Source organism: Anomaloglossus baeobatrachus, chromosome 7 (genome assembly GCF_048569485.1).
Source record: "Anomaloglossus baeobatrachus isolate aAnoBae1 chromosome 7, aAnoBae1.hap1, whole genome shotgun sequence".
NCBI classification, from domain to species: Eukaryota; Metazoa; Chordata; class Amphibia; order Anura; family Aromobatidae; genus Anomaloglossus; species Anomaloglossus baeobatrachus.
The window spans coordinates 34,521,438-34,548,081 of record NC_134359.1 but is presented as its reverse complement, the minus strand read 5'-3'; the positions used below and the strand labels follow the sequence as shown (position 1 = coordinate 34,548,081).

The following is a 26,644-nucleotide window of genomic DNA, read 5'->3' as shown; positions in this document are numbered from 1 at the left end:
ATATAGCACTGGTAATGTAACATATAACGTTTAATAATTTAATTAAAATGTAACAAACAATGACACCGAAAGAAATACCACAAAGTGTTTAGCACTGAAAACAAATCAAAGTTGTCCACCAATCAGGGCCTATTCCTTCTCACTATACCCTCCAAACCAATATTACATGCACTCTATAATGCCAGAAAGAAATATTAACGTGACATTGTGCAATAATCAAGTAATCCGTCCTTCATAATTGCACTAATGCCCAAAGAGTATCACTCTTTCAAGGTGCCTATGTGCATATGGAATGTAAACAAATGACTATATCAAAAATTCATTCATTGCAGACATTTGCATAAATAAGGGATTTTGGAGGGAAGTCGTTGGACAAGACAAAGTTCTAAAGTGATAGATGATTAATTACAGTCATCAGTAGTGGTGGGATCTGTGCTTACCAACTATCCCACCACATACCCGTTAAACTGGTATTACCATCCTTTTGAGGAGGGGGGGAAATTTTCACACACCACACATTACCCCAGGTAATAACCAGATACTGAGGAAACGCGTCCCCCCCTTAAAAGGAAGGTAATACCAATTTAACAGGTATGTGGTGGGATAGTTGGTAAGCACAGATCCCACGACTACCGATGACTGTAATTAATAATCTATCACTTTAGCACTTTGTCTTGTCCAACCACTTCCCTCCGAAATCCCTTATTTATGCAAATGGCTGCAATTAATGAATTTTTGACATAGTCATTTGTTTACATTCCATATGCACATAAACACCTTGAAAGAGTGATACTCTTTGGGCATTAGTGCAATTATAGGGATTACTTGATTAGGAGAGATTACTTGATTACTGCACAATGTCACTTTAATATTGCTTTCTGGCATTATAGAGTGCATGTAATATTGGTTTGGAGGGTATAGTGAGAAGGAATAGTCCCTGATTGGTGGACAACTTTGATTTGTTTTCAGTGCTAAACACTTTGTGGTATTTCTTTGGGTGTCAGTGTTTGTTACATTTTAATTAAATTATTAAAAGTTATATTTTACATTACCAGTGCTATATTGTGTTAACTAGAGATGAGCGAACCGGTCGTGGTTCGGCTTGAGTTCGGTTCGTCGAACGGAGGTCTCGTTCGAGTTCAGTTCGGCGAACGTTCGACGAACCGAACTCGAACCGCATAGGAAACAATGGCAGGCAATCACAAACACATAAAAACACCTAGAAAACACCCTCAAAGGTGTCCAAAAGGTGACAAACAACTCACAACACAACACAAACACATGGGAAAGTGACAAGGACATATACTCATGCGAAAACAAAAGAGCAGGACAAGGAAAAAGAGGAGGAGACACAGATATGAGTATATGCAAGGGCACGTCCATGCCATTACTGTGCAACTTGAGCCCTGCTCATTTTAGGCTTCCAATCTGGATAAATTGCCTGAGCTCACCACGTACACCTTGGGGATCTTGTTGTGTCCCGCAGCCAGCGTTTTCTCGGAACGTGTCCTCAGTGCTGCTGGGGGTGTGCTGACAGCTAAGCACACACATCTGTCCACTGACAATGTGGACAGACTAACGTTCACCAAGATGAACAAGTCATGCCTCTCAGAGGACTTTTCTTCCCCTGGCTCAGCCAGGGGAGGTGAAAGGCACGCGTATTTTTGAGAGTGCTTCATGCAAAGCATCTTTTTCATCTTGAAAATGGGGGTCAACTGATGCCAGTCAAGTGGAGTGTGTGTGGCCCAATTAGTGGAAACGAGGGAGACTGTGGTTGGAGTCCCCTCGCTTTTGAAAAAAGAACCAAGATGAACAAGTCATGGCTCTCAGAGGACTTTTCTTCCCCTGGCTCAGCCAGGGGAGCTGAAAGGCATGCGTATTTTTGAGAGTGCTTCATGCAAAGCATCTTTTTTATCTTGAAAATGGGGGTCAACTGATGCCAGTCAAGTGGGGTGTGTGTGGCCCAATTAGTGGAAACGAGGGAGACTGTGGTTGGAGTCCCCTCACTGTGTTTCTAAAAGAACCAAGATGAACAAGTCATGGCTCTCAGAGGACTTTTCTTCCCCTGGCTCAGCCAGGGGAGCTGAAAGGCACGCGTATTTTTGAGAGTGCTTCATGCAAAGCATCTTTTTCATCTTGAAAATGGGGGTCAACTGATGCCAGTCAAGTGGAGTGTGTGTGGCCCAATTAGTGGAAACGAGGGAGACTGTGGTTGGAGTCCCCTCGCTTTTGAAAAAAGAACCAAGATGAACAAGTCATGGCTCTCAGAGGACTTTTCTTCCCCTGGCTCAGCCAGGGGAGCTGAAAGGCACGCGTATTTTTGAGAGTGCTTCATGCAAAGCATCTTTTTCATCTTGAAAATGGGGGTCAACTGATGCCAGTCAAGTGGGGTGTGTGTGGCCCAATTAGTGGAAACGAGGGAGACTGTGGTTGGAGTCCCCTCACTGTGTTTCTAAAAGAACCAAGATGAACAAGTCATGGCTCTCAGAGGACTTTTCTTCCCCTGGCTCAGCCAGGGGAGCTGAAAGGCACGCGTATTTTTGAGAGTGCTTCATGCAAAGCATCTTTTTCATCTTGAAAATGGGGTCAACTGATGCCAGTCAAGTGGGGTGTGTGTGGCCCAATTAGTGGAAACGAGGGAGACTGTGGCTGGAGTCCCCTCACTGTGTTTCTAAAAGAACCAAGATGAACAAGTCATGGCTCTCAGAGGACTTTTCTTCCCCTGGCTCAGCCAGGGGAGCTGAAAGGCATGCGTATTTTTGAGAGTGCTTCATGCAAAGCATCTTTTTCATCTTGAAAATGGGGTCAACTGATGCCAGTCAAGTGGGGTGTGTGTGGCCCAATTAGTGGCAACGAGGGAGACTGTGGTTGGAGTCCCCTCGCTGTGTTTTACATGCTTTTCGAAGGGCATGACATGCCTAAGAAGTTGAGTTTCAGCATCTGCAACTTGTTGGCTACAGAAAGGCTGCCTTTACACCTTTTGAGACCGAGGATTTTCGAGACCTTATGCCCATTGCAGTGCCGCAAGAGCTGATGGCCATTCGCCACTCCTTCTCCAAGAAAGGCGTGCCCGCGCTACCACAGCAGGTCGCACACAACATCACCGATTCCTCGAGAAACTCTGTGTGTGACAGGGTGCATTTCACCACAGATACTTGGACCAGTAAGCATGGACAGGGGAGTTACATGTTGCTGACTGGGCACTGGGTAACTATGGTGAGAAATGGAGAAGGGTCTGCTGTACAAGTCTTTCCGTCCCCACGAGTTGTGTGCTTTAATCTTTCCTCTGTATGTACAAGTTCCTCCACTGCTTCTGCCTCATCAACCTCGTGTTGTTCCTGCACCTCAGCCCAAACCCTTTGTGGTCAGGCCACCCTTCCTTGTAACTGCGCCTAAGGAAACCCACACACCTCCTTACTATGCTGGCAGCAGAGCTCAAGGCCATCAGGCGGTCAAAAGTTTACTTTGAAATGTAGGGGAAATGTGAGTCACACCGCTGAGAAGTTGTGGACGGTTAGCTCTGGAGACCAAGTTTCATCAATGGTTGTCTCCACTCAACCAGCAGACAGGGAAGGCCGGTTGTGACAATGATGCAAACATGGGTGCGGCCCTTCGCCGTGACAATGTGACACACGTGCCTTGTGTGGCTCACGTGTTGAATCTAATTCTCCAACAATTTTTAAAACACCATCCCGGCCTACATGGCCTTGTGCAGCGGGCACGCTCGCTATGTGCTCACTTCCATCGTTCGCACACAGCAGCTCAACAACTTTCGTCGCTCCAGAAGTCTTTAGGTCTGGTGGTTAAACACCTGAAATGCGATGTGCCGACACGCAGGAATTTGAATCTGCACATGTTGCTGCGTTTGTGGCAGCACCGCCGAACCCTGCTGCAATACGTTATGACATATAGCCTGGCCTAACTTGATCCAGAGGTGGTGCAGATCACGCTGCTGGAGTGGTGTCAGATCAAGGACCTATGCACCCTTCTACACAGTTTACAAATGTCGACGAAGATGTTTAGCACTGGCAATGCCATTCTCAGCGTGACAATTTTGGTCATCTACATGATGGAGCACACTGTAAGCATTATTTGGAGTCAGGTGTTGGGACAAGAGGAAGGGGAGGAAGTACAGGAGGAGTCATATGCGGAAGGGATAACAAGATCTACGAGGTCCAGATGGTCAGCGGCACCTAAGCGGCAGTCATGGTGGGGGAGAGGGATTAACAAGGGCGCATAGTATCAGCAAAAAGTGTCGAGGAAGGTGCAGGAGCCCATGAAGAAATGGAGGACGAACTGGCGATGGGCATGGAAGACTCAGCAGATGAGTGAGAGCTTGCTCACATTTCGGTTGTGCGAGGTTGGGGGGAGAGGGCAGAGGAAGGAGGCACGATTCTCACCTCTCTGCCACCAACACACCAAGGACTTGGTCCTCCTGGATGCACAAGACACATGAGCGCCTTCTTGCTGCACTACCTACAACATGACCCTCGGATTGTACGAATTCGAAGTAATGCTAACTACTGGGTTGCCACACTGTTAGATCCCCGGTACAAGACAAAATTTGGCGAAATAATTCCTGCCATAGAAAGGGACGCACGTGTACAGGAGTATCTGCAGAAGGTGGTACGCAATCTTAGATCTGCTTTTCGACTAAACACCAGTGCTGCACAGAGTGAATCTCAACGCTTTGTCATGGATAGGAGGAAATGGTCTTTTACTTGTCCACATCTGAGGGACCGAGGGCTGGCTGCTGTGCTGAGATGGCATTGAGTACGGTGTCCCTGCAGAGTTGCACTTTTGGTCATATACAAAATGAGTTGAAAAAGGACAGATGCTGGTGGAAAGGGGAACAGGTGTGTTGGAAAGGGGAAAAAAGTTTTTGTCCGTGGGTTTGGTGGTTAAGCAAAAGTAACATTTGCAGAAGAAACACCATCTGTTACGGTGGGACTGGCAGATTTGGATAAGGTGGTATATACTATGTTACCGCTATATAACGAAAATTAATAAGAAAAGAAAGAGAAAGGTATATATCCCCATCAGCAGTCAGTGTCCACCGTGCTCCCAGATGGAAAAGGAGAGGTTGGCAACTGGAAGGTTAGGTGGAGGATACAGAGCTGTGTGGCTATGAAACTAATAGTAGCCTGAACCGAGTTAGACGCCACTCGGATCTGGAGACTGGGAGCCCTCTTAGCGTCACAGGGTCCACATGCCCACCCAGCCCAGGAACTCCCTGTTAACATCACAGGGGCCATTGAGTACGCTGACAAGGGCATTGGGGCCACACCTGTGGACAGCAGGCGCATCAGCAGCAGCAGGCCTGTTAATGCCACTGGGCTGCACAAGCAGGACTGGTAGGACAGGAGCTGGTCTTAACCGTTCTGCATTACCAACTGTGGTGGCGGCCTGCATCAACGCCCTATCCCTGCCTACCTCTGGCCTAAAGTCGCAATGGGTTCAACACATGGAGGTGTGCTCTTTCGGAGCATAATATAATACTGCGCACCTCGTTGTTGGCTCTAGCCCGTTTTATAACCTGGGTCCGCCCCAAACCAGGGTGGACCACAATGCACCTCCTGGAGACAAAAGCAGAGTGACACGTCATGAGTGGCATAACTAGCGTCCTATTTGGAACCGCAACTTCAATAATGACCTCATGGCTGCCACGACACAAACACATCACCAGTCATCGTCTGACCATCAATAATGAGGTGACAAGTCATAGGGGCGGGCTTCTGCAAGCCATTTGGGAGTGGCCTGGCCACATCGTCAGGACACCTGATGCCCTGTGGTCTATATGGGCCCCACACATCAGGGGCAGGGCCAAAGAGTTCATTACCGGACCTAGTCTCTGATGCAGTAAGTGCCTGAGCATGCTCAGTAGCATGAAATACAGTCTCTGAAAAAAGACTATCAGCTTTAGCATGGTATCTAGGCACAAAATAGGACTTAGACCCGGCACGGAATGCAAGTACCTGTACAAAGAGGCTTTTCGCACTAAGTGTGGGAGCATGCGCTGTATCCCGAAATGAAGACTTAGCCTCAGAAATGGCACAGTCAGGCTGAGCATACTCACTAGGTGAAACACTGTAGTTAGGCTGCGGCTGGGGTAAATCGGCACACGCATGCGCACTAGCTGCCTCTCCACACTTAGACGTGGAGGAGAAATTGCTCTTCGGGTGTGGACTTGGAGATGCTGTCTATGAACAGAAGGAAAAGCTAAAGGTGTGTGTTACAGCAAGGAGCCACCGTGGAAACACTTCGTTCAATTGTGAGGGGAGTCATTTTGGAGTTTGGTGAGGAGTACCGTAACGCCAGTGAGCAGCATCCTGTGCCACAGACCAACATTCTTACGGTGCTGTCTATACTGCTTACCGTGAGAGGAGCGTAAAGTCTGTATTTCTGGCAACTGGACATCACAGTACCCGGGTACGGTAGGCTGTGTCCAGACAATAATGTGGGCACGCAACACTTTGTTTTATTAGCAAAACACATATCTGTTCTGGGTAGGCTGACTATTTATAGACAATAAGACTTGCTGCCTCTGCACTGTCAAATTGTCACGTACAGTTTAAATCATAGAGGGTCAGCGACACATGTTTGCATTGACTGTTGATTTTCAAGATTTCCATGACTGTGTTGCAGAGCTGTGTGGTTTGCATTCACACTGTTATCATCTGCCTTATCTGTGAGGCTTCAGCTAACAAGGGTATTCAGGGGGGGGGGGGTAATGTGTTTTGTCTATGTTTACGCAGATAACTGGGAAGCTCTTGTGATGCGCCACTGGTAAGTTGTGTTCGCACACACACACACACACACACACACACACACACACGCACAAACACACAATTACTGCTACGCAGAGGGATTAGCAGGTAGTAGGCAACAGAATAGATTGTTCAATTATTTAAATTGTATGCATGGTTCTTATTGTTTGTTTTGGTAAAGTTAAACAATCATTTATCAACCCAACTGACTAGAGTCCTTTTCCTGTTGTCTGGTTTTGCTGCATACTGGGGAGCCCATCCTGTACACGACTTAAAATGAAGCATAAGTCGCAATGTGAATTTCACTGTGCTACAATGCAGCCTAGCGTGCCTGTGCAACCACCTCCTGCCCCATCAAGTGCATCTGCGTGCTCTTCATCATCTGTGACTGTGGGGACAGCAGTCTCACATGGTTTTTCACACTGAACTTCCACCCCTTTACACGCAACAGGGGTGTGATTGGCAGGTCATCACTTGTTTTGGAAGTGGTAACAGAAGGTATTGTTGAGCTGTCAGACATCGAGAGAACCATCATTGGATGCAGGCTACATTATATCCACGCCTGCACCTTCGTCACAGATTGCCTGGACTACCTGCAGTTAATAATTGCATTACAGAAATGGAAAGGAGTGTAGAATGCACATGTGTTGTACCTTGCTTGGCAGCAAAGGAACACTAACTTAGTATTACAGACAATTTTAGGAAGGCAGAAAAAGAGTCAGCTCTTTGGGCAAATTAAATAGGTTGGCAAAAGTGGACAGGTGGGTACAGTGGCCATGTTCTGTGGGTACCAGGACAGTAAAGGAAGCCTCACTTTCTATCCCTCCTAATGATCAAATGCAGCAAGGAATTCCCTGAGTTTGCTATAAAATTAGCGTAGCAAAATGTGCATGAGGGTGTCATGCAGAGGTGCTGCAAATAGATTTGCACCAGTGGGACACTAATGGAGTACAACAGCCACTTCTTGTATGCCACTAAATGGCAGCATTTTTTCCTATCATTATAGCTTATTAAAAACAGAGCAGGAGGGTGTCATGCAGAGGTGCTGCAAATAGATTTGCACCAGTGGGGCACTAATGGAGTACAACAGCCACTTCTTGTATGCCACTAAATGGCAGCATTTTTTGCTATCATTATAGCTTATTAAAAACAGAGCAGGAGGGTGTCATGCAGAGGTGCTGCACATAGATTTGCACCAGTGGGGCACTAATGGAGTACAACAGCCACGTTTAGGATGCCACTAAGTTTCCTCAGTGTTTGCTAGTATAATGGCTTAGTAACAATGAGTTTGAGTATGCAATGCAGGCAGACATGCTGCAAATATCTTTGCACTAGTGGGACAATACAGAAGTCCAACAGCCACGTTTAGGATGCCACTAAGTTTACTCAGTGTTTGCTAGTATAATGGCTTAGTAACAATGAGTTTGAGTGTGCAAAGGGCAGGAGGGTACAGTGCCAGGGTTGTGGGTCTGGGTACAGGAAAGGAAGCCTCCCTTTCTATCCCTCCTAATGGGGAAATGCAGCGAGGAAATCCCTGACCTTAGCTACACAGACGCTGTCATCTTGTGTAGCTGTTAAAATCTGTTTTCACTGCCCTGACTGTCACCTATGGCTCTGACCCTGCCGGTATTAGCCCTTAGAAGGGCTGAAAGAAACTTCTATCCCTATTCTGTATAGCGCTGTGTATAGAGCGTACACAGCAGTATCGGAGACAGTAGCTACGCCGGCGGTGACTGACACCCAGACGCAGAAGAGATAATGGCGTCCGGACGGGCAGATACTCGTTTTTTTAATGCAGGGACATGTGACATGGACATCCTATCACACATGCCGTTGCTTCTCTGGCTAAAAGTCCACTTAGCTGTGTGTGTGTCTGGGATTGGCTGACATGCTGGCCCGCCTCACTACACGCGCGCGCTTAGGGAAGGAAGACAAGGAAAAAAAAAAAAAAATGGCGATCGCCATTATACAAACAGCAGTGTTCTGAATGCGCTGTTCCCGCACACTATACACTGAAATGTCATAATAGTGTGAGTCACAGAGTGACTTACACTATTACAGCGGAAAGCCAGCTAGTAATTAGCTTGTCATTTTGCTACTAGAACCGTTCTCGAACGTATCTAGAACTATCGAGCTTTAGCAAAAAGCTTGAGTTCTAGTTCGATCTAGAACAGCCCCCAAAATCACTCGAGCCGCGAACTGGAGAACCTCGAACCGCGCTCAACTCTAGTGTTAACATATTGGTAAATAAGAATCCGTATTACATTAATAAATGAGCTCTACCGATGTAGATGGCATGAGCCGCTCAGAGCCGCAGAGCTCACCGATTGGTCGTCGAATTGTCTTTGTGACATCAGCACAATAACTGACACCAGAAGCAGCGGTGGGGACTCATTGCCGGACTCTGGGAAAGTCAGTAAAGAAAAGGGATTTTTATACTACTATTGCAGCTTATAAGAAAAACTTTTCTGAAAAAGAACAACCTCTTTTGATAAGATCCATGTTATATAGACCTTCTTAGTTAAACAAAAAAGAAAAATCATCATACCATACCTTTTTTAACTATTGCTGATAATATCTTTTCTTCCCTTTGCAATGCCTTAAAATAAACAAATATAAAAATGATAATAGATAAACAGTGATGGAAATGTGCAACCATTGAAAAAAGTTTAACAAGAATAATTAGAAAATTACGGGTAGAGTGCAAAGCGTACTCACAATTATCCTCAAACCCTTAATAAAATATAAGTTTATTAATAATTTTAAAATAATCCCATGGACACACAAACAATTAACAAACCAAGGTCAGGTAAACCCTCAATTAGTTGATACTAATACAGAGGGATGGAATGAAGGGAAGGAGGGGGGGAGCCCTGGTGACCATCAATAGTATCGGTGTCCCTACCTAGCAACGGAGGGTATGACACTTTAAATGGAACCTGTCATCAGAAATTTTGCTCTAAACCTAAATGTTTTCCCTTCTGCAGCTCCTGGGCTGCATTCTAGCAAGGTTCCTATTCTTTTTATGCCCCCTTTTAGACCAAATATAATACGTTATAAAGTTGTACCCTTTTGGATGCAAATGGTCTAAATCATCCATGGGGCCGGGCTGTCTGGTGTCCGTTACTTATATATCGAATAGACCTGGCTCACTGAATATAATAGGGTGCTCTGGAGAAAAATAGTCAGCTGAAATCCAAAAACGAATCTCCGGCACTCCAATGGAAAAATGAGAACAAAGTCTGGGTTTCTTTGGTGTTTTTTATTGAAAAAGGCAAGAGAAAAAGTCTGTCTCAACGTTTCGGTCACAATGAGACCTTTATCGAGAGTATTAACAGACTATGAGGTAAAGGAATTGACGTGTGAAAAGCACCAAGGAAAAACGATGTGAGTCAACACTTAGAATGGGGAGAGGAAAGTTGATGCGTGTGAGCACTGTGACCTTATAGCGTGATAATGACGTCAGCCGGTCGGGATCGCCAGGGGGATCATATAGTGGTATTCTGCCAGATCAGGGTAAACAGTTCAGTAACTACTATGTCGATAGAATACCTATCTCCTCCAATAGGGGGAGGGGGAGAGAGGGTGAGCCTGTCAGAAGTAGTAAGCAGGTGTACAGTGGATGTTGGTATCAAACGTATAAAACGGGATCAATCTGAGTTAGGCCGGAATTGCCCTGGTTAACAATGCCCGTCTTCCTGTACTCGCTGTGAGCTACTGGCACGTAGAAGCAACAGGTTTATGTGCCTGTAAGGTAATAGAAGGAAATAGTGGCGAGGCCCCTTATAAAGTCAGTGTGGAAATGTTAAGGATTACCCTGGTGGCAGTGACCGTCTCCTGTATTTGCTATGGACTTATAACACCAGGCAAATATGATTTCTGCTCTCAGAGTGGAGTAATCTGCGTAAGGACGTGCTCTATGCTGTAGGCTATTCCCAAAGGGATACTGAGAGGTGAATCGGTCAGACGACCCATAGGAAGCATAGGGGACCTGCGTCCGGTAAGAATACTGGCTGGCTTCTCTTTGCTCGCCGGTCCAGTACCGCCGGGCCACCGCCCGTCCACGGTCCTTTCGGTTCGCTCCAATCGGCCTCTCCTGCAGACGGTCACCACCGTCTGCCAACCTTGCTGTACCGTCCGGGCCACACACCCGGACGCCGTCAGACAGTTGCTCTCTTGCCACTTCACTCCTCTCCTCTCAAACTCCAACACTCAACTCCTCTCCTCTCCTTTTCCCGCCTCCAGAACTGTGTCCTCCTCGGTGGGCGGGGCCAACCGCCTGGCCCACCCCCTGGTGTGGACATCAGCCCCTGGAGGAAGGCAACAAGGATTTTGTGTTTGGCTTTGGTGTGCCTAACGGGGGTGTGGGGTGTGTTGGTGTTGTTCTGTGATGACCTGGCTTGTCCAGGGCGCCACATTCCCCCTTAGTAAAATGCAGACCATCCGCGGGCTGCCCGTCCATCACCGGTTTTATTTTAACTGCAAAAAGATAAGAACAGGTAAAACAAGCATTTTCAATCCTCCCATAACGGGAGGTACATTTTTTAAACGTTACCAACATTTTAATAAATAACGGTTACGGCTTCTGCTCTCTCCTACCCAAGCAACCTGGCCCTGATGCTGCCCCTAAGCAAATGGGCAGCACCCCTTGACCCCAGTCCAGCACCAAGTTGCCCGAGCGGGTTCTGTCCCTTTCAGGGGACCCACATCCTTGGGGACCCCTGAACCCCCCAGAGGATCACCACCGGTTCCGGTAGTGGCGGGCCTTGGCCATCACTTTCCTCCGGGCCAATCCTCCCAAATCTGCCTCTCCGGAGGTGGTCACGGTTTTAGCCAACAAATATTTTTAGTTACATACCACAAGTTCGTGGTTGCCCTGCTAGTTCTCGGGCTTGTCCGTAGCAGTTTCTACGCATCGGTTTCAAGGGGTCCCAACGGGGACCAGTAGCCGGCAACGACCGGTTCAATCAAGTTGCAAATCAGGTGAACTTCTCAGATAATCATTTTTACTTATCATTCTGGAACTTTCTAAACAACGTTGCTGGTGCTCCCAACGGGGACAACTTGCAGCGGGGCTCCGCTGCCATCACTCTAGGTTTCCTGCTGAGGTGACCTCATCCTCCAACATGTCGAACATGCAGTGACAGGCCTGTTGGGAGAGGGGTGCCCGGTATCCGTTCCCACCAGTGCGCGGGATGTAATAAACCACCGGCTCTCCCTCGTAGCGGAGACGCTCACTCGCCTTCTCAGATTCGGAGGTGGGCTCGGCGCCGGAGCCGGAGTCACTATCACTTGTCCCTGCGCCAGGCGGGTTGCCGCCAGCTGCCGCAGTCTCCAGGCTTCCAGCATCCAGCACATCAGATCCTTCTGTAGTAGCGCGGGACAGTAGGTCAGGTTGGTCAACGCTGAGGCGCCCTAAGAATAATGGCAGGGACGATGCAAGGGCCGAGACCGGGCTGGGCCCCCCAGCCGCAGTGGCCGGTCCTTGTAGGACATGGGAACGTGGGCTACCCATCGGCTCCGTCACATCTGCTCCCATCCCATACATCGGGGCAGTCGCACCCAGCATCTCCACCTCGTTGGTCCACTGCTCCATCATGAGGGATATCTGACTCCGCTGGCGTTGGTTGAACTCAATTACTCGAGCCTTCATCCATGCTGTGGTCCCGGGCTCGAGCACAGCGCCTGGGACCATCCCGGTCGGGGCCTCCGATACATCTTCGTCAAGGGGTCGCGGTCTCGGCGGCTCCCACAGGAGCAGTTCAGGGCGGTCCTGAGCGTCTGCAGCCGGTCGGTCCGCCGGGGCGGATTGGCAGGGTATCGCTGCCGGTTGGACGGGTAGCGGGCCTAGTGGCGGGGCGGCAGCGGCTAACACGGGCAGCGAGGGAGGCAGCAGGGTGAGCGGGTGCAGGCCGGGCCACTCAGCCGCAATGGACGATCCCTCGGGAATACAGGGGCGTGGGTCTCTTACCCGCTCCTCCAGATCTTCCTCCACCTCGCGTCTCTGCATAGCAGCCACCACGTCCGCCATGTCGGTCTCCCACTCCTCCAGGAGGAGCTGCAAGCGGGCCTGCAGACGGTTACTCAGCGGGGCGGTCCGGCCCCTCACCCACGCCACGGTGCCCGGCGCGGGGACTACGGGGTTGCTGGTGGGGCTGTGCATCTCGGCCATGGTGCTTTCCAGGAACCCAGTATCGCTGCAGAGTCCTGGCGTCCCTGCTTTTATAGCCGCGGGCTACATGCGGCTAGACGCCATCCGTCCCCCTTAGTCTTTTTCCGGATCCTCCTCTACAGGGGCGGGGTTTAGGCCTTCGCGCCTTCACTGCTCGAGGAGACGCTCGAGCGGGAATTTTTCGCGCCCAAGATGGCGGCTTCTCCAAATTTTCGGCCGGATACCTCCGGCGGTCACAAGGCGCACCTCTACCAGACGGCAGAGCGGTAAGATCCTGTTCGTGACGCCAAGTTGTCGCAGGCGGAGGAGGGGACGCTGCGCTCTCCCACTGCTCAGGTCCGGCTGCTACTGCTGCTCGGTGGTGGCTCGAGCGGTAGGCCGTATCCCGGGGACTCGAGCGGCGTTCCTCGCCCGTGAGTGAAAAGGGGAATGGTTTTGGGGATTTATTGTCCATGACGCCACCCACGGTTGTGGTGAGGTTGTGACACCACCGCTGCTCTGGACGGGGATCCCGGGAGCGATGACTGGGAGCAGCTTGGATGTTGGTTCTCCCCTCTGTGGGTAGGGGGTTGGTTGTCCCGGGGACCGGTGAGGGAGGTAGGGATGGATGGCAGGCGGGTTACGGGGCCTGGCAAGATGCAGGGTCGCGGGGGCAGTGCTGTGCCGCACGGCACGGTAGTACTCAATCAGCCAATCACGAAGACACAGTCCTTGGTAAAACACACGGCTGGATGGACGGGGCCCACTGACGGCTGCGGTGGTTTCTGCTCCCGGTAGGTTGATGGTGACTGCCTTTCCCTGCACCTGTGTAGTGTGTACGGTTCCAATGGGTTCCCACCGGTAACCCGCTCCCCAGCTTGGATGGGTGCTGAAGGAGCCCCTTTTGCCCGCAGGCTCTGGCCCTGGGAACTTTAGCCTTGGCGGTGACTGTGTTTCCCTTCACGGTTTGAGCTGTCTCCTTCTATCGGGACTTGACTGCTGGGAAACCCAGGAGGTTCTCTTCGCTAACGGATTTGACAAATTGGACGGCGACTCCTAGCCTTGTCGGGGTCCGTAAGCCCTCACCCTAGTCTGCCCAGGTAATCGGCAGACAATTTACTACCACCCACTAATACTAATGTCCTACTATGGGTTCCAATTGCCCCCGTCACAGATACTGTTAATAAATAACATAGGACAAAAAGGGAAAAAAAGGATAATCACTTCCCTGAAAAAAGCATCATCCCTGACTGGCCTCTACACGTTTCTCCTTTCCCATCAAAGGTTCGTCAGGAGGCTTGGGGAGACACAGCAGATCCTGTAAGGTGGTGATCCATGGCTGTAAGCAGCGTTCATGGGAATCAATGGAGATTTTAAGTCATAGCGCCAGGAAGTGGTCAGAGTCCACAGCCAATAGAAGCCTAGGGCTACAATGTCCCATGGAGGGTAACTGCACATGTTCGGAAAGAATCAGGACACTAGAGCGTCTGAATTAAATGTGCACACGTGCCAGCCCGACGTCACCGTACAGGCGGCGTCAGTCATAGCAATACACTCCCGCGCGTGTGCGATCAGGCAGAACAGACCAGGCCCTCCGATATATGCTCTTATGCTCTAGGGGCGCGATGCACTGGATGGCCTGTGTTCAAAGTACGCAAGCGCTGACCAACGTCACCAGATCCGCGGCGTCAGTCGCAATAATGCTTCACCGCGCATGCGCAGTCAATGCAGCAGCCCTCCAGTATAAGTTGTGGAAGCGCGTGCAGGGAAATTTCACCATGCACGCACATGTGGGATGTCCAGAACAATAATGGGGCAATTGGTACCAAGTCCAATAGTATGGATATATATCGCAAATAACTGCAATTGCGCAACCATAGATAACATAAATATATGTGCGCTCAGTAATGGTCCAGATGACGATTAAAATTGGACATTGATATTCACCAGGGTTATACCCATTCAATAATAGTAATAGATAATATGACAGTTACCATAGCCAAACCATAGTATTATAGCATATATTACAATTTACTCAATAAGAGCAGATGGATTATAATACATATTAGAATTCATTCCATTAAGGCAATATACGCCAAAATGATCTCATATTTTAAAAAAAGAGAGATTATGGAATGCTACTGAGACCATCAAATTCACAGTTTAATAATGTTATTAAAGGGTGACAATTTCTGTCAGGACATCACCAATGACCAACAATTCCCAGCGTTTCTGACACAAACAGTATAGATGATAACCGCTCTTGGATAATTCCAGAGCCATATATCCGTGACCCCATAGCTTCGAGTCGATATCGGGGGCATATTAACTATCACGTTTAGATGTACCCACACTAAAAATGACAAAAGGTAAAGACGTCGCCATGGCAAAATATATTTCTCTCAAAAAACAAAGAAAGAATCAATCCGCTATCACAGAAAAGGGGCATAGGAGAGCCTCTCATTTAGGCCCAATGGTACCTGGGACTTCAATCAAAAAATCCATTGACATTCTTTTTGCAAAGCCTTCTTATCAAGATCTCCCCCCTCTTATGTTGGGGCGAATAACCTCCAGGATGACAAAAACAACAGACTTTTCGTTACCGCTATGACTTTCCCAGATATGTTTGACTAATGGTGTGTCCCTCTTGTGTCTGATATCGCTGATGTGCTCACCAACACGTCTTCTCAGTTCCCTTGTTGTTTTCCCTACATAGTTTAAGGGACATCCACACGTAGCCATGTACACAACCCCACTAGACTTGCAGTTAGCAAAATCTCTGATTTCATATTGTCGACCGGTGGCAACACTTGAAAAGGATTTTGTTACAGTAATCCAACTGCAATACTTACAGTTGCCACAACGGTAGCAGCCCAGTGGTTTCCTGTCCAACTATGTACCGGATGGAACCGGTCTTGTGTACAGGCTATGCACAAATTGGTCCCCCAGGGAAGCCCCTTTCCTATATGTAATTGAGGGATTGGAAGTGAGAACATCTTGAAGATCTGGATCTGCCAGAAGGATACCCCAGTGTTTACGGAAAATCCTGAGTACCTGATCTGCCTGTGAGTCAAAAGTGTTGATAATCCTGATGGGTTCCCTTCCATTGGCAGGAGGTTTAGTTTGTAGTAGGGAGTCTCTATTGCGCATCATTGAAGGCACCTCGCAACATTGTATCAGGATATCCTCACTGACGGAATTTGTTTCTTAGATCCCTTGCTTGAGTAAAGAAGTCTTGTTCCCAAGAACAATTGCGTCTAATGCGCAAATATTGTCCCTTGGGTATACCTTTCCTGAGGGGGGAAGGATGGAAACTATCCCACCTCAGGAGACTGTTAGTGGAAGTTGGTTTGCAATATGTTCTAGACACAAGGGAACCACACTCACCAATGGAAAAAGAGATATCCAGGAATGATAATGTATTTTCATGAATTTCACTAGTGATTGAGAGACCAAGGTGATTGGAATTGATGCATCTCACAAATTCTCCGAATTCGTCCTTACTACTAGACCAAATAATAAAAATATCGTCGATGACCTCCCCCAGAATTGGATCAATGGGATCCACCAGGGGGAGTCATCGACGAAGATGGTACTCTCCTCCCACCAGCCCAGGAGCAAATTTGCATACGATGGGGCACAAGAACTCCCCATCCCAGTGCCCCTGAGCTGGTGGAAGTACTTGCTATCAAAAATAAAAAAAATTGTGGGTAAGGACGAAATTCAGTAGGTTCATAACCAAGCTGTTATAAGGCTGGAGATGTACTGCCCGTGACCACACAAAAAAAAATAAAAAAATGTTCTACAGCTTCCCATACCCTTTTGATAGGGTATGGAGCTGTAGAGAGCCTCCACATCAATGCATGCAAGATACGCACCCTTATCTAAGGTCAACCCATCCACTTTAAGTAATAAGTCTGCAGTATCGCGGATGTATGAAGGGAGGGTCAAGACAAAGGAATTCAGAATTTTTTCAATGTATATACTGACATTCTGCGTAACAGAGCTTATGCGGGAGACTATGGAGCGTCCCCGTAATGGTGGATACCCCTTATGTATCTTGGGGAGTGTATGAAAAGTTGCCACCATAGGTCTCACAGGTATCATAAACTCATACTCATTTTTGGAGATAAGATGGTCTTCCAAGACTTGAGTCAAAATATCATTAAGCTCTGTTACAAAAGTGTCAGTGGGATCCGTTAGGCTATAAGTGTTACGGTCATTCAGCAAGGTGTAACACATATTCCTATAAGTCTCATGCTCCATGATGACTAAATTCCCTCCTTTGTCAGAAGGCTTGACAATTAGATTTTGATTGTTCTTAAGTGTCTGTAGGGCTGATCGTTCTCCCTCTGATAATTATCTATCATGATGCCACCCCCTACACGTTGGATATCTTCCTCCACAAATTTGAGAAAAATGTCAATGCTTGTCAAATCACTAAGTGGAGGGAATTTTTGGCTTTTTTTTTTAAGGTCCGTGAAGGGACCCCAGCTCCTATCATGGATCCCTTCCTCCAAAAGTTCAGTCAAAACATTAACACCCTCAACGTCACTCACCTCTATGACCAATTGTTTACATTTTTCTCTGTCATTATTTTTGAAAAACTTATGCCATTTTAGTTTTCTAGTAAACAAATGGAGGTCTTTAGTCCAACCGAACTTGTCAAAGGAAAGGGTGGGCACAAAATTCAACCCCTTATGTTTATGATACCTGTGAGACCTATGGTGGCAACTTTTCATACACTCCCCAAGATACATAAGGGGTATCCAAAATTACGGGGACGCCCCATAGTCTCCGGTATAAGCTCTGTTACGCAGAATGTCAGTATATACATTGAAAAAATTCTGAATCCGTTTGTCTTGACCCTCCCTTCATACGTCCGCGATACTGCAGACTTATTACTTAAAGTGGAGGGGTTGACCTTAGATAAGGGTGCGTATCTTGCATCCATTGATGTGGAAGTTTTCTACAGCTCCATACCCCATCAAAAGGGTATGGGAAGCTGTAGAACATTTTTTCTTTTTTTTGTGGTCACGGGCAGTACATCTCCGGCCCCATAAAAGCTTGGTTATGAACCTACTGAATTTCGTCCTTACCCACAATTTTTTTATTTTTGATGGCAAGTACTTCCAACAGCTCAGGGGCACTGGGATGAGGAGTTCTTGTGCCCAATAGTATGTAAATTTGCTCCTGGGCTGGTGGGAGGAAAGTACCATCTTCACCGATGACTCGCCCTGGTGGATCCCATTGATCCAATTCTGGTGGAGGCACATCGACGATATTTTTATTATTTGGTCTGGTAGTAAGGACAAATTCAGAGAATTTGTGAGCTGCATCAATTCCAATCACCTTGGTCTCTCATTCACTAGTGAAATTCATGAAAATACATAATCATTCCTGGATAAAGGGCCAGTCGACGTGGAACGGGGGCGCCCGGTAACTTAAGGTGTCATACCCTCCATTGCTAGGTATGGACACCAATACTATTGAGGGTCACCAGGGCTTCCCCCCCTCCTTCCCTTCATTCCGTCCCTCTGTATTAGTATCAACAAATTGAGGGTTTACCTGACCTTGGTTTGTTAATTGTTTGTGTGTCCACGGGATTATTTTAAAACTATTAATAAACTTATATTTTATTAAGGGTTTGAGGATAATTGTGAGTCCAACTATTGAGAAAACCATAGAAAATTGCAACATTGGGAAAACCATAGAAAAGAGCAACCAATGAGAAAATCATAGAAAAGAGCAACAATTGAGAAAACCATCGAAAAGAGCAGCCATTTGGAAAGTCAAAGAAAATAGCAACCAAGAAGAAAACTAGAAAAAAAGATCAACCATTGAAAAAACCATGGAAAAGAGCAACTATTGAAAAAAAAACAAACATAGAAAAGAGCAACCATTGGGAAAACCATAGAAAAGAGCAACCCTTGAGAAAACCATAGAAAAAGTAAGCACAGAAAACTATAGAAAAGAGTAACCACTGAGAAAATCATATAAAAGAGCAACCATTGAGAAAACCATGGAAAAGACCAACCAATAATAATACCATAGAAAAGAGCAACCACTGAGAAAACCATAGAAAAGAGCAACCATTGAGAAAACCATAGAAAAGTAAGCACTGAGAAAACTATAGAAAAGAGTAACCACTGAGAAAATCATATAAAAGAGCAACCACTGAGAAAACCATAGAAAAGAGCAACCATTGAGAAAACCATAGAAAAGTAAGCACTGAGAAAACTATAGAAAAGAGTAACCACTGAGAAAATCATAGAAAAGAGCAACCATTGAGAAAACCATAGAAAAGAGCAAACATTGAAAAAAACATGGAAAAGAGCAACAACTGAGAAAACCATAGAAAAGGCCAACCAATAATAATACCATAGAAAAGAGCAACCACTGAGAAAACCATAGAAAAGTGCAACCATTGAGAAAACCATGGAAAAGAGCAACCACTGAGAAAACCATAGAAAGACCAACCAATGATAAAATCATAGAAATGATCAACCACTGAGCAAGTGAATGACATTATGTTGCAGGATACTGTACAGCTGGTAGGTGGGATTATGAATGTGTAGGCGAGATGGGCACCTCCTTTATTATCAGATCAGATGGGGTATTACACTGTAAAATGGCAATTTTGCTAAACAAAAAAAATCTGCAAATTAGTTAAATTTAATCCATAGAACTAAAACTGCATAAGCACCAGTTCCAGTTAGTCTTCTGTTTCTTTCTACAGTAGTAATTCTTACACTTCTCAATTAAACATGATATAAACTTTCACCAATTGCAAGATCCATTGGTTACTAATAGTGATGAGCGAGCATGCTTGTTACTACTCGGTACTCGCACGAGTATCACTGTACTAGGGCTACTCGGCGGGGACCGAGTAATCTCGCGATACTCGTGCTGTACTCGTGGTCTTCATCCCTGCATGTTGGCGCTCTTTTGAGAGCCAGCCCTCATGCAGGGATTGGCTGGCAGACCACTGCAATGCCACAGCCCTGTTAGTTGTGGAATTGCAGTGATTGGCTGGCCCGCACAGCGTGACCGAGCCTTTATACCGGCGGGCGCGCTGTGCTCTGCACACAGCCATCCAGACAGTCAGTGCAGGGAGAGGGTCGCTGCTTCAGGGAAAGGTTTGCGGCCCTTTATAGTTAGTTCCGGAGCAGGGCTGCAAACAGTGTGACCAGAAGTCCTTCTCAGGACTATTATAGTTGTATACAGGCAGGCAGGGTATAGCCAGGTCGGAGTACAGTAGCAGAGTCCTTCTCAGGACTATTGTTGCTATATACAGGCAGGGTATAGCCAGGTCGGAATACAGGCTAGTGATAAGAAGAGTCCTTGTCAGGACTATTGTAGCAGTATACAGGCAGGCAGGCAGGCAGGCAGGGTATATAGCCATTCCTAGTGGTGACCGTATACCAGCCTTCATCATATCTGGGGCTGGTGTACACAGTCTAAAACAGTCCAGATAGTGTCAGACTTCTCAGTAATTGTCGCTCCTAAAAACCTGTTAGGTTCTTATTGCGTCCGTGCTTGCATTTAAAAACCGCACGTGTGTGCCTGTCGGTGGCAGCGTACAGGTGCACTTGTGTGCATTTTTCACAAACTATTATATAACGCACAAGTGTAGTGTATAATACACGTCAGTCAGCAGTGGCTGATAGTGTCAGACTTCTCAGTAATTGTCGCTCCTAAAAACCTGTTAGGTTCTTATTGCGTCCGTGCTTGCATTTAAAAACCGCACGTGTGAGCCCGTCGGTGGCAGCGTCAGGCTCCATATTGTCCCTGGATAGAGATGTGCATGAGGGCCTCAAAACATTGTTCCCATTGCAAAGGAGCGGGTCTCCTGTCGTTGTAATGCCCATTCTGAAAGAATGGGCGAAAAAATTTACCACTGGGGGTATACCTGAAACAACGGCCTAACTATTGTAACGGTCATCATGGTGGCGCATGAGGAGAAGGAGGAGCAGTCCAGCGATTAGCCAAAGTCCAGAAGTGTGTTACCATGGGTGAGTGGAGGTACATGGCAAAATCCCGTTACAAACTTTAAATTCCGCTCTCATTTGCTGGTGGTGTGGTGAAGTCTGGCCCAATCCAACCCTTGTTCATCTTGATCAGAGTCAGCCTGTCAGCATTTACAGTTGACAGGCGGGTGCGTTTATCTGTAATGATTCCACCTGCGGCACTAAAAACACGCTCTGACAAAACGCTAGCGGCAGGGCAGGCCAGGACATCCAAGGCGTAGAGAGCCAATTCATGCCACGTGTCCAGCTTGGATACCCATTAATTGTAAGGCACAGAGGAATGTCGGAGTACAGTTGTTTGATCTGCAAGGTACTCCTTGAGCATCTGGGCAAACTTAGGATTTCTTGTGGCACTACCCCGCACCTCAGGGGCTGTCGTATGTGAGGGGCTGAGAAAACTGTCCCACATCTTAAAGACTGTTCCCCTACCTCTGGCGGATTGGACTTGTGCCCCTCTCGGCTGTACGCCTTGGTTGTCCACTGATTCCTGACCTATGCCGCTAGCGTTTTGTGAGGGGAATGCTTTGCCTACTTCCGTGACTATGGCCTTCTGGAACTGCTGCATTTTTCCTGACCTCTCCGCCTCGGGAATAAGAGACATAAAGTTCTCCTTTTAGCGTGGGTCTAACAGTGTTACCAACCAGTAATGATTGTCGGCCAAGATGTTCTTAACGCGAGGGTCACGAGACAGGCAGCTTACCATAAAGTCAGCCATGTGTGCCAGACTCTTAACAGCCATCACTTCAGTATCCTGACCAACACGATGACTGAACATGCTGTCCTCCTCCTCCTCCTCCTCCTCATCATCTACCCTGTCCTCTGGCCAGCCACGCTGAACCGAGGATATGACTGCATGTCATATCCTCAATTTGGCCAGAGAGTTGCTCCATGTCTTCATCCTCCTCCTCGTCATAGTCCTCCACTGCACGTTGTGATGAGACGAGGCTGGGCTGTGTGTTATCACCCACACCCACTACTGTTTCTTGCTCAAACTCATCGTGCTCCGCCTGCAATGCATCATGGTTGTTTTTTGAGCAGAGACCATTTTAGAAGGCAGAGAAGCGGTATGGTGACGCTAATAATGTCGTCATCGCCGCTCACCATCTTGGTGGAGTCCTCAAAGTTTTGGCGGATGGTACATAGGTCGGACATCCATCTCCACTCCTCAGGTGTTATGTGTGGAGTTTGACCCATTTCCCGACGGCTTAGGTGATGCAGGTACTCAACAACTGCCCTCTTCTGCTCACATATCCTGACCAACATGTGCAGAGTTGAATTCCAACGCGTGGGGACATCACACACCAGTCTGTGAGCCGGAAGATGCAAATGGCGCTGAAAGCCGGCAAGGCTGGCTGAAGCAGTAGGTGACTTTCGAAAATGTGCAGACAGGCGGCGAACGTTTACCAGCAGATCAGACAGCTCTGGGTATGACTTTAGAAACCGCTGAACCACGAGGTTGAGCACATGGCCACGCATGGAACATGTGTCAGCTGGCCTCACCTCAAAGCCGCCACCAGGTTCCGGCCATTGTCACACACGACCTTTCCTGGCTTTAGGTTCAGAGGTGTGAGCCAGTGATCTGCCTGCTGTTTCAGAGCTGTCCACACCTCTTCTGCATTGTGTGGTTTGTCACCTATGCAGATTAGCTTCAGCACAGCCTGTTGCCGCTTCGCCGAGGCAGTGCAGCAGTGCTTCTGTGTCGCCCTGGACAAGCCAGGGGCCACAGAGCACAACACTTACACACCCCACACTCCCTGCAGGCATATCATAGTCAAAACACAAAATCCTTGTTGCCTTCCCCAGGGGCTGTTGTCCACACCAGGGGGTGGAGCCAGGCGGTTGGTCTTCACCCACCAAGGAGGAGGGAAAACACAGGCAGTGAGAGTTAAGCTAAGGAAGTGGAAGGAGGAAAGTAGTAGAGAGGAGAAAAGTGACAGCAAAGAGCCTGAAGTTGGTCCGGGTGTGTGGCCCGGACAGGACAGCAAGGTTGGCAGGATGTGGTGACCGTCTGCAGTGGAGGCCGATTGGAGTCTGCCGTAAGGACCGTGGACGGGTGGTGACCCGGCCGTACCGGACCGGTATACAAAGAGAAGCCAGCAAAATTGGCAGGGGCCTTTCGGATCCCGGCAAGGCTTGGTGTCGCCGTGAATTTGCCAAATCCGTTAGTGAAGGGGACCTCAGGGTTTCCAAACAGCCAAGTCACGATAGAAGTCAACCGTCCAACCGTGAAGGGGAGACACCGCCACCGCCATGGGCAACCGTCTCCCAGGGCCAGCGCCTGTGGGCAAAAGGGGCTCCTCCGGCCCATATCCAGGTCGGGGAGCGGGTTACCGGTGGGAAACCATCACTACCAACAGTGAACTTAGGTGCAGGGAGAGACAGTCATCACTAACCTGCAGGGAGGAACAACCGCAGCCGTCCGAGGGACCCGTCCATCCAGCCACTTGTTTTACCGTGAACTGTGTCATCATCATTGGGCTGAGTGAGTACCTCCGTGCCGTGCGGCACAGCGCTGCCCCTGCGACCCTGCACCTCATCAGGCCCCGCAACCCGCCTGTCATCCATCTCTACCCCATCACCGGGCCCTGGGACAACCAACCCCCCTACCCACGGAGGGGAGAAATAACAACAAAGCTGCTCCCTGTCACAGGCTCCCAGGATCCCCGTCCAGAGCAGCGGTGGTGTCCACACAATCACCACAACTGTGGGTGGTGTCACGGACAATATCCCCAAAACCCAAACGACCCCTTTTCACTCACGGGCGATGAGCGCCGCTCGAGTCCCCGGGATCCGGCCATCGCTCGAGCCACCGAGCAGCAGCAGCCGTAGAGCAGCGGCAGCCGGACCCGAGCAGTGGGAGAGTGCAGCGTCTCCTCCTCCGCCCGCGACACTTCCAGCTTGGGACTGGTGTGTAGGGTAAAGTGGATGAGGATGCGCAGGAGGAGGAGGAGGCTGAGGAGCATGACATTCCGGAGCTGTAGAGTGTGGGTGAAACCCTGACTGAGGTAGGGCCTGCAAAACTTGGTGTGTGAAGGACATGTTCCGTCCCTCGCTCAGACTGGGTCCCAGCTTCCACAATATTAACCCAGTGTGACGTCAACGAGATGTAGCGGCCTTGCCCACATGCACTTGTCCACGTGTCTGTGGTTAGGTGGAATTTGGCTGAAACAGCGTTGTTCAGGGCACGTGTGATGTTTTGTGACACGTGGTTATGCAATGCAGGGACGGCACACCGGGAGAAATAGTGGCGGCTGGGGACCGAGTAATGTGGGACAGCTGCCACCATCAGGTCGCGGAATGCTTCTGTCTCAACCAGCCTAAAAGGCAACATTTCCAGCGCAAGCAGTCGCGAAATGTTAGCATTTAGAAGTGTGGCATGTGGGGCGTTGGCAGTGTATTTGCGCCTGCGTTCAAAGGTTTGCTGAATGGATAACTGAACGCTGCGCTGGGACAAGGACATGCTTGATGATGGTGTTATTTCTGCGTGGGCAACTGCAGGTGCAGGGCCGGAGGAGGCTTGTTCGCGGGCAGCATGGACAGGGGATTGGCTCGCATGCACAACAAGCGAAGACGTAGCAGTGACATCAGCAAGCACTGCTCCTCGACTCTGTTGTACATCCCACAAAGTCGGGTGCTTGGCTGACATGTGCCTGATCATGCTGGTGGTGGTCAGGCTGCTAGTTTTGGTACCCCTGCTGATGCTGGCATGGCAGGTGTTGCAAATGGCCTTTTTAGAATCATCTGGAGCCAACTTAAAAAACTGCCAGACTCGGGAAGACCTAACATTTGTACAGGCACCTTGTGTCGTGTTGTTCCGGGGAACAGTTGCCTGACGTCTGCCTGGGGCCACCACCCTGCTTCTTACTGCCTGTTGGGATGCTACGCCTCCCTCCCCCTGTGCACTGCTGTCCTCGCTCTGCATATCCTCCTGCCAGGTTGGGTCAGTTACTGGATCATCCACCACGTCGTCTTCCTCTTCCGCACCCTGCTCCTCCTCCTGACTTCCTGACAATTGTGTCTCATCATCATCCACCCCTTGTTGAGACACGTTGCCAACTTCGTGAGAACGTGGCTGCTCAAATATTTGGGCATCTGTACATACAATCTCGTCATGGCCCACTTCAACAGGAGCTGGCGAGAGGCCAGAATGTGTGAATGGAAACGTGAACGAACAGCTCTTCCGAGTGTCCAAGTGTGGGATCAGTAATGTCCGTGGACGTGTACTCGGCCTTGTGGTAGGAAGGAGGATCAGGTTCTGAAATGTGCGGTGCAGTATCACGGCTACTAACACTTGACCGTGTGGAAGACAGAGTGTTTGTGGTGGTGCCAATCTGACTGGAAGCATTATCCGCTATCCAACTAACAACCTGTTGACACTGGTCTTGGTTCAAGAGCGGTGTACTGCTGCGGTCCCCAAGAATTTGGGACAGGACGTGCGAGCGACTAGATGTGGCCCTTTGTTGTGGCGAAATTAGAGCTTGCCCACGACCTCGGTCTCTGCCTGCACCACCATCACGTCCACTTCCTTGTTCCTTGCCAACGCCCTTGCGCATTTTGCAATGCTGTGCTGACGTGTATTCACTAGACTTGTGCGTTATATAATTGTGCTTCTTACTGCCTGTTGGGATGCTACGCCTCCCTCCCCCTGTGCACTGCTGTCCTCGCTCTGCATATCCTCCTGCCAGGTTGGGTCAGTTACTGGATCATCCACCACGTCGTCTTCCTCTTCCGCACCCTGCTCCTCCTCCTGACTTCCTGACAATTGTGTCTCATCATCGTCCACCCCTTGTTGAGACACGTTGCCAACTTCGTGAGAACGTGGCTGCTCAAATATTTGGGCATCTGTACATACAATCTCGTCATGGCCCACTTCAACAGGAGCTGGCGAGAGGCCAGAATGTGTGAATGGAAACGTGAACGAACAGCTCTTCCGAGTGTCCAAGTGTGGGATCAGTAATGTCCGTGGACGTGTACTCGGCCTGGTGGTAGGAAGGAGGATCAGGTTCTGAAATGTGCTGTGCAGTATCACGGCTACTGACACTTGACCGTGTGGAAGACAGAGTGTTTGTGGTGGTGCCTATCTGACTGGAAGCATTATCCGCTATCCAACTAACAACCTGTTGACACTGGTCTTGGTTCAAGAGCGGTGTACTGCTGCGGTCCCCAAGAATTTGGGACAGGACGTGCGAGCGACTAGATGTGGCCCTTTGTTGTGGCGAAATTAGAGCTTGCACACGACCTCCGTCTCTGCCTGCACCACCATCACGTCCACTTCCTTGTTCGTTGACAACGCCCTTGCGCATTTTGCAATGCTGTGCTGACGTGTATTCACTAGACTTGTGCGTTATATCCAAGTTTTTGCAAAACGCACACAAGTGCAGCGGAAAGCTGCCACCAACAGGAACACACGTGCGGTTTTTAAATGCAAGCACGGAGGCACTAAGAACCTAACAGGTCTCTATCCAGGGACAACGTGGAGCCTCCCAATTTTTGGCTGCCCTGCCTAAGGGCTATACTACAATAGACCCACTTCCTGACAATGGACACTTAATGTTTTGAGGCCCTCATCCACGTCTCTATCCAGGGACAACGTGGAGCCTCCCAATTTTTGGCTGCCCTGCCAAAGGGCTATACTACAATAGACCCACTTCCTTACAATGGGCACTTCAGGTTTACAGGCCCTCATGCACATCTCT

General features: G+C 48.7%; 1 protein-coding gene across 2 annotated transcripts in view; it reads right to left on the bottom strand.

Annotated features, from left to right (window-relative positions):
• Window positions 1-26,644, bottom strand: part of LOC142245840 (protein mono-ADP-ribosyltransferase PARP15-like) — a 446,514-nt gene that overhangs the window by 118,619 nt on the left and 301,251 nt on the right. For both annotated transcript variants that reach the window (XM_075318815.1, XM_075318814.1), the window contains exon 10: window positions 9,321-9,366. In XM_075318815.1, coding sequence (XP_075174930.1) covers window positions 9,321-9,366 — 46 coding nt within the window. The remainder of the gene's footprint in view (window positions 1-9,320; window positions 9,367-26,644) is intronic.